Source organism: Pinus tabuliformis, chromosome 9 (assembly GCF_031772625.1).
Source record: "Pinus tabuliformis cultivar Carrire ecotype Pingquan chromosome 9, CPIR1, whole genome shotgun sequence".
Lineage (NCBI taxonomy): Eukaryota > Viridiplantae > Streptophyta > Pinopsida > Pinales > Pinaceae > Pinus > Pinus tabuliformis.
In genome coordinates this window covers 897,275,272-897,288,416 of record NC_142307.1, presented here as the reverse complement: position 1 = coordinate 897,288,416, position 13,145 = coordinate 897,275,272, and the positions used below count along the sequence as shown (strand labels likewise).

The following is a 13,145-nucleotide window of genomic DNA, read 5'->3' as shown; positions in this document are numbered from 1 at the left end:
GATAATATTAATAATCCCTTTGGTTTATTAATTCCTTGAGTTTAAAATATTAATTCTTAGTGTTTATTAATTCAACCATGTTTATTTTAGTATTCTTAATATTTATCTTAGGGGTTGTATACTTTGGGTTTATAATATTAGTCCCTTTTGTTTAATATTATTCCCTTGGGGTTTTAGTATTAATGCCTTGGGGTTATTGTTCCTTTCTCTTTATAATCTCAATCGTTTAGGTTTATTATTCCCTAGTCAACCATGGTTTATTATGATGTCAACCATGGTCAACCATGGAATTGTGATAAGAATTGTCTCAATATGAAAATCAATGATGGACGATCATGTTTATTTGAGTGTTTATAATATTTATATTTGGGTTTATAATATTAGGCGCTTGGGTTTAATATTATTCCCTTGGGTTCATAATCCCTTGGGGTTTTAGTATTAATCCCTTGGGTTTATTATTCCTTTGGGTTTATAATATCAATCCCTTGGGTTTATTATTCCCTTAGGTTTATAATATCAATGATGGTCAACCATTGTCAATCATAGCCAACCATGGTCAACCATGGTTGAATGTTGCATTGTGACAAGGATTGTCTCACCATGAAAATAAACCATGTTTATTTTAGTGTTTGTAATATTTATATTTTGGTTTACCAATGTTGGGTTTTTAATATTAGTCCCTTGGGTTCATAATCCCTTGGGTTTATGTTTCCCTTGGGTTCATAATCCCTTGGGTTTATGTTTCCCTTGGGTTCATAATATCAATCCCTTGGGTTTATTATTAACTTGGGTTTATAATATCAATCATGGTCAACCATAACCAACCATGGTCAATTGTGGTCAATCATGGTCCGATCTCACATTATGGAAAAAATTGTCTCCACTTAGGGTTTATATACCTTGGGTTTATAATATTAGACCCTTGGGTTTAATATTATTCCCTTAGGTTCAGAATCCCTTGGGGTTTTAGTATTAATCCCTTGGGTTTATAATATTAATAATCCATTTGGTTTATTAATCCCTTGGGTTTATAATATTAGTCCCTTGGGTTTAATATTATTCCCTTGGGTTCATAATCCCTTGGGGTTTTATTATTAATCCATTGGGTTTATTATTCCTTTGGGTTTCTGATATCAATCTCTTAGGTTTATTATTCCCTTAGGTTTATAATATCAATCATGGTCAACCATTGTCAATCATAGCCAACCATGGTCAACTATCGTTGAATGTCGCATTGTGACAAGGATTATCTCACAATGAAAATAAACCATGTTTATTTTAGTGTTTGTAATATTGAAATTTGGGTTTGCCAATGTTGGGTTTATAATATTAGTCCCTTGGGTTTAATATTATTCCCTTGGGTTCATAATTTCTTGGGGTTTTAGTATTAATCCAATGGGTTTATTATTCCTTTGGGTTTATAATATCAATCCCTTGGGTTTATTATTCCCATAGATTTATAATATCAATGATGGTCGACCATTGTCAATCATAGCCAACCATGGTCCACCATGGTTAAATGTCGCATGGTGACAAGGATTGTATCACCATGAAAATAAACCATGTTTATTTTAGTGTTTGTAATATTTATATTTTGGTTTACCAATGTTGAGTTTTTAACATTAGTCCCTTGGGTTCATAATATCAATCCGTTGGGTTTATTATTAACTTGGGTTTATAATATCAATCATGGTCAACCATAACCAACCATGGTCAATTGTGGTCAATCATGGTCTGATCTCACATTATGGAAAACATTGTCTCCACTTAGGGTTTATATATCTTGGGTTTATAATAATAGACCCTTGGGTTTATTGTTCCTTAGATTTATAATATTAGTAATGCCTTTGGTTTATTAATCCTTTGCGTTTATAATATTAGTCGCTCAGGTTTAATATTATTCCCTTGAGTTCATAATCCCTTGGGGTTTTAGTATTAATCCGTTGGGTTTATTATTCCTTTGGGTTTCTGATATCAATCCCTTGGGTTTATTATTCCCTTACATTTATAATATCAATCATGGTCAACCGTTGTCAATTATAGAAAACCATGGTCAACCATGGTTGAATGTCGCATTGTGACAAGGATTGTCTCACAATGAAAATAAACCATGCTTATTTTAGTGTTTGTAATGTTTATATTTGGGTTTACCAATGTTGGGTTTATAATATTAGTCCCTTGGGTTCTAGTAATAATCCCTTGGGTTTATAATATTAGTCCCTTAGGTTTAATATTATTCCCTTGGGTTCATAATCCCTTGTGGTTTTAGCATTAATCCATTGTGTTTATTATTCCTTTGGGTTTCTGATATCAATCCCTTTGGTTTATTATTCCCTTAGGTTTATAATATCAATCATGGTGAGCCATTTTAAACCATAACAAGCCATGGTCAATGGTTGAATGTCGCATTGTGACAAGGATTATCTCACAATGAAAATAAACCATGTTTATTTTAGTGTTTGTAATATTTATATTTGGGTTTACCTATGTTGGGTTTATAATATTAGTCCCTTGTGTTTTAGTACTAATCCCTTGGGTTCATAATCCCTTGGGGTTTAGTACTAATCCCTTGGGTTTTACTACGAATCCCTTGGGGTTTTAGTATTAATCCCTTGGGTTTATAATATCAATCCCTTGGGTTTATTTTTTTTCCTGTAGATTTTATTCATAAGATAAAATTACCTATTGTAGACGCTCAAAGCATTTGCAGAAATATTGTTCCTGTTTTCACAGAAACCAAAAAAAATAAAAATGAAAGGACTATTCTTTTCTCCCTTTCTTTTTCTCCACCTTACGCCATCCCCCAGAGTTGGGGGTAGTAGTTACAATGGAGAGCTGATTTTCTGTTATAGTTTTGGAAGAGTCCTTGTTCGACTCAGATCTTTCTGATCCATGAGTTCTCTTGTTGCTAGTTATTTCCTTTCCTTTTGTCTGGGGATCGTGTTGCTGCATTGGGTTACTGGGGGTTTCCTCTTCCTTTTGCATGTTGTGCTGTATGTTTTGTTCATCCTTTTCTGCTTTGTCTTCTGTAATGTCTGTTGTGTCTTCTTCTTCTTCCAATGGCTCTGTAGTTTGCCATCCTTTAGACTTCCTCTATTGCTGATTATTCTAATTGGGGATGTTTCTTACCTGTGGACAAGCACTGAGGAGGTGGCCTATTTGTAAACATCCTCAGCATCAGAATGCTGTGTTTTCGTAATCCAAGGATTGTGTCCACTTAGTGTTGTTAAAATTTAGTATTATACTTTCTGGTAGTTCGTGGCTGAGATCTACCTCGACACATATTCTGGCAAAGGTAAATATTCCTTTTCTAAGTCTGTCTTCATCAATCTTTAGAAATTTCCCCAAGGTGTTCCCTATAGCAATTAAAACTTTGTGGTGCTAGAAGTGTAATGGAAGGTTGTGCAGCCTCACCCAGACTGGCATCTTTGATACCACCATTGTGTTGGCATCGAAATCTGGAAACCATGGAGTGATGTAGAGCCCTGCACTGCCCCAAAACCATGGCCCCTTATTAAGGATGTATTCCTTTTCTTGTTCTGTGTTGAACCTTACTATAAAAAAGCCCTTGGGGCATAAATAGATTTCACAGTTTGATGTCCAGGTGTTATGGATCCAGTGGTGCAGATCACCTAATATGGGCCAGTGCCCATTGAATCTATAGATTACTGAGTGGGAATATAGATCTGAGTACAGATCATTTACCTCCGGCATTGCAATGGTGAGAGTAGGGTTCTGAGGTTTTTGTTCAACTATGTAGGGCCTACGAAGTACAGGGGCTACTGCCAAATTGGCTTGTGTTTTCCCTTTACCCTTCATAGTGTCCTCGAAGAAGTCTATGTTCTTGGAGCTTGTATTTCTTGAGCTGGTTCCAGAACATCCACCTCACAGACAAAGGTTGATGATGATAGTCGAGTCTGTGGTTATGCTATAATCCTGAAGGGTGTAGTTGTCTTGTAAGCTACGCCCCATGTAGATCAGATTTTGCCCTTGTTCTAGTATGCGAAGAAGGTTCTGTATTCTATTCCGTGGTTCCTCGATGCTACTGTCCCTCCATAACCTCAAGTAGTAAAGCTTGCCTTCCGGTGCTTTTATGAAGAGTTGTATGAGGTCCGTCTCTCTAGGGCTTGAGTCGTGCTGAGTTTGCCCCCTGTCTGTTGCCTGGATCATCCCATTCCTCAAACCAAGATCATCACCATTCACAAGACGTTCCTCTATGTTTATGGCCTAGGTATCAGGGCATAGGGGAATCCTGACGGTTCTATACCCCTAGATCTGGATTTTGTGAAGGTTTCTTGTTCTTCTGAGCACCTAATGTGGTGGTTCATTGGTATATCTGAGCAACTGACTGCCTTCCATGGTCAGGGTGCTCAATCCAGTTCTGTGCTTTGGCCCTACAAATGCATATTAGACAAGAATGGGTATATTGTGAGGAAATATAAAATACGAATTGGCTCTTACCGCATAAATGATGCGTTGTAGTCTGCTAGATCTAGCCTCGTCAGCGATTAGGTTTCCCTCTTGCAGCATGGTTGCCTCAGAGATCTAGAAACTCGGATCTGGGCTGTATTTCTGGGCGTGCTCCTTTACGGCTGTCATCCAAGGCATGTTGATGTACTCGCAGATGGAAATAACGGTTTGTCGGAGATCGGTAGGTTGCACAGCATTGTGAATGGCCTTGATGAGACTAGCAGCAAGATAGATCTCGCCATTCCAATGGCCGAATCGGGCATATTGGTCGTCAAATGAGAGATCCATGCCCTAGATGGAGTGTGTGTAGCCATTCAGGCGACGTTGAGGGTTTCCTTGGTTCCCGGGGTCCTTAGTTGGGGCTCTCAGGAGGATCAGCTTGTTGCCGGTTGCCAATATCGTGCCCCGGAGATCAATCGAGAACATGTTGACAGTATCTACAGCTGCATAGCACTTCCTTGTGCTGCGTCGAAACAGTGTTTCCACCAGGGCTCTGCATAACCTAACCAGCTAGAACGTTAGGGTAAGGTATAATGAAATTTCCAATGTAGCCACCGTTGTTCCTCTTAAAGGGGGGAGGGTGCAACACTGGAACTTACTAGGAGGTCACCCATCCCAGTACTACTCTAGCCCAAGCGTGCTTAATTGTGGAGTTCTGATGGGATCCGGTGCATTAACGTTGGTTTGATCGCACCCTATCCCTTGGGTTTATTATTCCCTTAGGTTTATAATATCAATGATTGTCAACCATTGTCAATCATAGCCAACCATGGTCGACCATGGTTGAATGTTGCATTGTGACAAGGATTGTCTCACCATGAAAATAAACCATGTTTATTTTAGTGTTTGTAATATTTATATTTTGGTTTACCCATGTTGGGTTTTTAATATGAGTCCCTTGGGTTCATAATCCCTTGGGTTTATGTTTCACTTGGGTTCATAATATCAATCCCTTAGGTTTATTATTAACTTGGGTTTATAATATCAATCATGGTATATCATTACCAACCATGGTCAATTGTGGTCAATCATGGTCAGATCTCAAATTATGGAAAAAAAATTCTCCAATTAGGGTTTATATACCTTGGGTTTATAATATTAGGCCATTGGGTTTAATATTATTCCCTTAGGTTCAAAATCTCTTGGGGTTTTAGTATTAATCCCTTGGGTTTATTGTTCCTTTGGTTTATAATATTAATAATCCCTTTGGTTTATTAATCCCTTGGGTTTATAATATTATTGCCTTGGGTTTAATATTATTCCCTTGGGTTCATAATCCCTTGGGGTTTTAGTATTAATCCGTTGGGTTTATTATTGCTTTGGGTTTCTGATATCAATCCCTTGGGTTTATTATTCCATTACGTTTACAATTTCAATCATGGTAAACCATTGTCAATCATAGTAAACCATGGTCAACCATGGTTGAATGTCGCATTGTGACAAGGATTGTCTCATAATGAAAATAAACCATGTTTATTTTAGTGTTTGTAATATTTATATTTGGGTTTACCAATGTTGGGTTTATAATATTAGTCCCTTTGATTTAATATTATTCCCTTGGGTTCATAATCCCTTGGGGTTTCAGCATTAATCCCTTGGTTTTATTATTCCTTTGGTTTTATAATATCAATCCCTTGGGTTTATTATTCCCTTAGGTTTATAATATCAATCATGGTCAACCATTTTCAATCATAGCCAAACATGGTCAACCATGTTTGAATGTCGCATTGTGACAAGGATTGTCTCACCATGAAAATAAACCATGCTTTTTTAGTGTTTTTAATATTTATATTTGGGTTTACAAATGTTGTGTTTATAATATTAGTCCCTTGGGTTTAATATTATTCCCTTGGGGTTTTAGTATTAATCCCTTGGTTTTATTATTCCTTTGGGTTTATAATATCAATCCCTTGCATTTATTATGCCTTTAGGTTTATAATATCAATGACGGTCAACCATTATCATCATAGCTAAGCATGGTCAACCATGGTTCAATTTCACATTGTGACAAAGATTGTTTCACCATGAAAATAAACCATGTTTATTTTAGTGTGTAATATTTATGTTTGGGTTTACCAATGTTGGGTTCTTAATATTAGTCCCTTGGGTTTAATATTATTCCCTTGGGTTCATAATATCTTGGGTTTATTATTAACTTGGGTTTATTATCCCTTGGGTCATCTCACATTACGAAACAAATTATCTCAACTTATGGTTTATATTCCTTGGGTTTATAATATTAGCCCCTTCGATTTAATATTATTCCCTTAGGTTCATAACCCCTTGATTCCCTTAGGTTTATAATATCAATCATGGTCAAACATTGTCAATCATAGCCAACCATGGTCAACCATGTTTGAATGTCGCATTGTGACATGGATTGTCTCACCATGAAAATAGACCATGTTTATTTTAGTGTTTGTAATATTTATATTTTGATTTACCAATGTTGTGTTTATAATATTGGTCCCTTAGGTTTAATATTATTCCCTTTGATTCATAATCCCTTGGGGTTTTAGTATTAATCCCTTGGTTTTATTATTCCTTTGGGTTTATAATATCAATCCCTTGGGTTTATTATTCCCTTAGGTTTATAATATAAATTATGGTCAACCATTGTCAGTCACATCCAACCATGGTCAACCATGGTTCAATGTCGCATTGTGACAAATATTGTCTCACCATGAAAATAAACCATGTTTATTTTAGTGTTTGTAATATTTATATTTGGGTTTACCAATGATGGGTTTTTAATATTAGTCCCCTGGGTTTAATATTATTCCCTTGGGTTCGTAATCTCTTGGGTTTATTATTAGCTTGGGTTTATAATATCAATCATGGTCAACCATAACCAACCATGGTCAACTGTAGTCAATCATGGTCCGATCTCACATTATGAAACAAATTGTCTCCACTTAGGGTTTATATACCTTAGGTTTATAATATTAGCCCGTTGGGTTTAATATTGTTCCCTTAGGTTCATAACCCCTTAGGGTTTAGTATTAATCCCTTGGGTTTATTGTTCCATTGGTTTTATAATATTAATCGCTTGGGTTTGTTATTCTGCGGTCAACCATGGTTTATTATTAAGTCAACCATGGTCAACCGTGGTCCAAGATGGAATTGTGATAAGGATTGTCTCAATATGAATATCAATGATGGTCAATCTTGTTTATTTTAATGTTTATAATATTTATCTTAGGGTTTATATATAGTGGGTTTATAATATTAGTCCCTTGGGTTTAATATTATTCCCTTGATGCTCCACACTCGCTGCTGAGCTGAGATGCGAGGATTGAGAGTTCTGAGAGTGCCTAGGGTTTGACATGGCTCTGCAACTGGGAAGCCCTCACAGACTGCATCATTCAGCATTTTACCTCCAGCTATAAGGCATTTACAACACACTTAGACACAGATTCCGCGCAATGGAACCCCCTCAAGGGGAGGACATGGTGCCTCCCCCCACTGATACGGAAAACGCACTGCAACAGATTGAGAATGGTAGGAAGGACCCTCCAAAAGATACAGCAACAGAGAATGAGAATGTGCTGACGAATAACAACACAAATGAAGAACCACGTGTGACGTCAACCACCTGCAAGCCGGTAGCAGTTGACAGACCCAAAATCGAGCTCCCAAGTTAGAGAATCAACACTCAGATCTAGTTTATGAGGGATCATGCTTTGATGGGAAAGTTCATAGGCCTTTGGCCAATGGAGAAAGCACTGCACGGCTAGATCGCAGCCAAATGGAAGCCAAAGGGGCATATAATTTTGCAGTTAGGGCCCAAGTGCTTCTTTACTACCATTTTCAACTGTCTGAAGTATTGAAATAGAGTATTGGATGGAGGCCCTTATTTCTTCAATGCCGCAGGGTTATATCTAAGAGAATGGATCGAGCACTTTAACTTGGACAAAGAAGATCTGAGCTGGGCCCCGGTGTGGTTGCGCCTTTACTCTCTCCCCCTGGAGTACTGGGACGAAGACTCTTTGCGAGACATTGGGAATGGCTTAGGCGAATTCATCAAAGTGGCAAAGGAGAGAAAGCTGCAGTGATACACCTCCTATGCATGGATCTGTGTATACATGCACCTCGGCAATGCTCTCCCAGACGCGGTAAGCCTCTACCATGATGATTATGAATGGTTACAAACAATAGATTACAAGCATGTACCATTCCACTGTCGAAAATGCCATGCCCTGGGCCACTTATTCCGAGACTGTCCCTCCAATATAAAATCCACGACCACCCCTTCAATGGACAAATCCGACTCAGACGGGTTCACAAAAGTCCCCACTCGCAAAAAGACCCATAAAAAGCCCTCTACCTTAGCCAAAAAACCTGTCACCAGCACCTCCATGCCTTCAACAAGCAACAGCTTTGAAACCTTGCTCCAGCCAGACATTCTTATTCCAGATAATCAAGAACAACCTGTAGACATTCCTAAGACTTCCACCCTTTTTTCTCCATCCAGCTCAAAGACAGCCCCCTCTCCCAAGCAGTCAGCGGCTACCAAACTGCCCTTTCCCTACAAGCCGCAGAAAAAGACTACTCAAGGAATGCAGATAGATAGCCCTCAGATGCAGCTCACATTAGTAGATGATATAGAGACAGAGCAAGAAACAGTACAGCACATGGAATAGGAACTGGAGATCTTCGACATCAGAGATCTAGATATACTATGACTTGAACAGGCGTGTAAGAAAAAGGGATATGATAAAATTCCTGAGCGACAGCTAGAGAACTTAGAAATAATTCTCTCGAGAGCACAGAAACAAATATCATTAGGTGTCCAAATTGGTAGTCAGTGGGATGGAAGAAACATCTTCAAAGACAACAAGAAACGAGGAAGGAAAACAGATCTTCAGAGAACCATTCGCATAGGGGATATGCTGGCGGAATCCAGAAGATACTCCAAGCTTACAAAATATTAAAATCCCCTTTCCAATCGTGAACGATGAAGCTCATCTCATGGAACATTAGAGGGATCAATAGCTTGGGAAAGGGTCGACTAATAAAGAACATGCTACAACAGGAAAAGCCTCAAATTCTCTTCTTGCAGGAGACCAAGTGTAATTCCACAACGTTGGATCGGATCCTAGCCAAAGTGTGGCCAGGAAGTAAAGAAGTGGTGGTGGACGCCATAGGAGCCTCAGGAGGGCTAGCCATCATTTGGGATGATAGAGCTATATCGCTTACCAACATACATGCCAGCAAGCACTTTATTCAAGCCATGTTTCATATAATAGGGACAAATGTTCATGGACATTTAACCAATGTCTATTTTCCCCAGGAGGCAACAAACAAAGTAGACACACTAGACACCTTAACTCAGATCAACTCGAAAAGATCCCACCCACTTTGGATCACAGGAGGGGACTTTAACATGATTACAAGAATGGAGGAAAAAAGAGGAGGAAGGATCAAGCTGGATTGCGAAAGCACTCACTTCAAAAATTACATTCATAATAACAGGCTTATATACATGGAATTCAGTAATGGAGTTTATACTTGGAAGAACAGGCATACAGATGCCCATCAAATTGCATCTCGGTTAGACAGATTTCTGCTCTCTGATAACGCAATTCATCTTGGCGGGGATCTCTCGGCCTCTATACTGCCATTCTCTGGCTCGGACCACTGGCCTATTAGGCTCCACTGGCAAAGACCGGGAGACAATGTCCGCAAGCCCTTTCACTTTGAAGCATTTTGGCTGAATCACCTAGATTTCAATAAACTGATAACAGAGACATGGAAAAATTTCACACCACCAGAAGGCGCAAAAATGTACAAGTTCCAACAAAAACTAAAAAATCTCAAAGAAAAAATAAAACAATGGAATCGCTCAACCTTCGGCAACATCTTTGAGGCGCAACACTCTCTTGAACAAGAAATGCAAAAATTACAGCAAAGAATCATAGATGAAGGCAGATCTGAAACCATAGCAAAACAGGAACGTCAACTACAAACGCAGATCTCAGAAAGAGCAAGACAGGCAGAGATTTTTTGGAGACAAAAATCAATGATCCATTGGCTCAAGGAAGGTGAGAGCAATACAAAGTTCTTCCATCATACCACAATCTAGTGAAGAATGCATAAAAGCATTACTTTCCTCCAAAATCAACAAGGGGAGCTTCTAGAGAAGCATGAAGAAAATAGAAGAGGAACTCCTCACCCACTTTCAGAGGGTGCATCAGGAAATGGAGGCAGATCGGTGGCTAGCTATAGAAAAGATCGTCAAGATTATCCCCAAGATCATAAATGAGGAACACAATCAAATACTCCTCAAGCCTATATCTCTACAGGAAGTGGAGACAGCTATGCGACAGCTCAAGGTTGGGAAAGTGCTTGGACCAGACAGCTTCACTTCGGACTTCTTTCACAGCTTCTGGGACCTAATCAAGGAGGAAGTCTGGCAAGTAGTCGAGGAGCCCCGAATTAACAGATGGATGCTTCCGTCCTTGAATGCCACCTTCGTTGCCCTCATCCCTAAGGAGGAGAACAACCAGATCCTGGACAAATTCCGACCTATTGCACTTTCTAATGTTATGTACAAAATTGTCTCCAAAGTGATCGCCACACGCCTCAAGCCCCTGCTTCCCCTGCTTATATCACCGAAGCAATCTGGATACGTGGAAGGAAGGTAGATCACCGATGGAATAATTCTCACTCATGAAATCATTCATTCCCTAAAGCAAACCAAAAAGGCAGGTATGCTTCTTAAAATCGACCTCTCAAAAGCTTTCAATACTTTAAGCTGGAAATATATTCAAAAAATGTTGCTTGCCTTTGGCTTTGCCCCCCTTGGGTAAGATGGATCATGAGTCTCATCACTTCTACCTTCTTCTCTATTCTTGTCAATGGGACCCCCTCCACCCCCTTTCACTCGTCCAGAGGTATCCGACAAGGGGACCCTCTCTCACCCTTTCTATTCGTTATTATGACGGAAGGTCTGGGACGATACATAAAAGATGCCCTTCAAAGCCAGCAATTACATGGCCTTTCTTTCTAGAACATCCCTGCTTTCACCCACCAGCAATTTGTGGATGACAATATGTTATTTGTTCATCCTTCGGTCCAAGAAGCCCGTAAACTGAAATCAATTTTATCCAACTTCTCGGATTCGTCAGGGGCTTTCATTAATAAATCAAAGTCTCAAGACTTCTTCTTTCACACACCTCCCATCACTCAATCCTCCATAGCCAGAATTCTGGGATTCTTGATTGCGTCTCTGCCGTCCAAATACCTGGGAGCTCCCATGACAGCCTCTGCCTTGAAGCACTCATCCTGGAAAATTCTCTTAGAAAAACTGGAAGCCCATATCTCTTCATGGACCTTCAGAGCTCTCAATATGGCGAGTTGCCTAGTGTTAATCAAAGCAGTGCTACAATCTATGCCGATATACCTCTTCTCGGTCCTAGCAGCACCCAAATGGGTTCTCAAAGCAATAAAAAATCTCCAAAGGGATTTTTTATAGGTGAATACGAAACAAAGGAAAAAATGGGCTCTGGTAAAGTGGGAAACTGTTTGTCACCCAAAATCCACTGGAGGCACTAGTTTAAGGGAACCTCAGCATAGCAACGAGGTTATGGGAGCGCGCATATGGTGGAGATGGCTCTCGAACCCATATACTTCTTGGGCAATCCTCTGGACAGCTAAGTATGCTCATAATAGACCGGTTGACGATGTAATTTGGCTTAAATAAGTCAGCACAGGCTATCTAATTTGGAATGATGTCAAACAACATAAAGATCTAATCCAACAACACAGTTTTTGGGAAATCAGAAATGGAGAAAATGCAAGGTTTTGGGAGGACTCCTGGCAACAAAGACCAAAACTGAAGGATCTACTCATGCCCCACTAGCTTCAGGATTGGGTAGAGCAACCGACGATCAAAGTAAATCAACTATGGGAGGAAGTTTACATTCAGGGTTATAGACAATGGTTAAGCTCGAACCTCATCCTCAGGCAAGCCACACAATCCATCAAAGATAGCCTAGATACGGAACTCTCAAATAGGAAAATACGCCAGTCAGATAAGAAAGACATCATTAGATGGGGTTATGAAATGAGAGGTATCTTCACATCCCAGGAAGCTTATCATATAATATTAAGGGACCACACTGTCAAGGATAGCCTTTGGAAAAAAGTTTGGGAACCACCAATTTGGCCAAAAATCTCCACCTTTCTCTGGTTGCTATGCCACAATAAAATCCTTACTTGGGATAATCTAAGGAAATGAAGTTTTCATGGACCTTCCATCTGCCCAAACTGTAAACAGGCAGAAGAAACAAAGGAACATCTCCTAAACTCATGTTTGTTAGCAACCCGACTTTGGGAGAAAGTCAGCTTCAGATGTCAAAGAGATGGTCGAAATAAGGAGAATTCAACCAGCACCATACGCTCATGGGCACCTCACCCTTATAAAAGCAAAATTTTAAATGCCTTATGGAAGCTTATACCAGGTTTCCTCATGTGGACGATCTGGAAAGAGAGAAATAGCTGAATCTTCAAAGACCATTCCTCTCCCATAGAGGTTCTATGGAACAATATAAGTCAAAACATACGAGAAACCTTGATGCTCCAAACTTGGTTTGATGATGATTTCCCCTCAAACCAACAGGAACAAAATATATGGATGAACTGGAACCTCTAGTGGAACCATGAGCAGGTAC

The 13,145-nt window shown here is 39.3% G+C and overlaps 1 protein-coding gene and 1 pseudogene across 1 annotated transcript; one reads left to right on the top strand and one right to left on the bottom strand.

Annotated features, from left to right (window-relative positions):
- Positions 1 to 5,047: 5,047 nt before the first annotated feature.
- Positions 5,048 to 5,166, bottom strand: LOC149151657 (5S ribosomal RNA; annotated as a pseudogene).
- Positions 5,167 to 9,955: 4,789 nt separating this feature from the next.
- Positions 9,956 to 10,555, top strand: LOC149151656 (uncharacterized). The gene has a single exon (XM_089443224.1). It carries the CDS (start codon positions 9,956 to 9,958, stop codon positions 10,553 to 10,555), a length of 600 nt encoding a protein of 199 aa, XP_089299350.1.
- Positions 10,556 to 13,145: the final 2,590 nt, after the last annotated feature.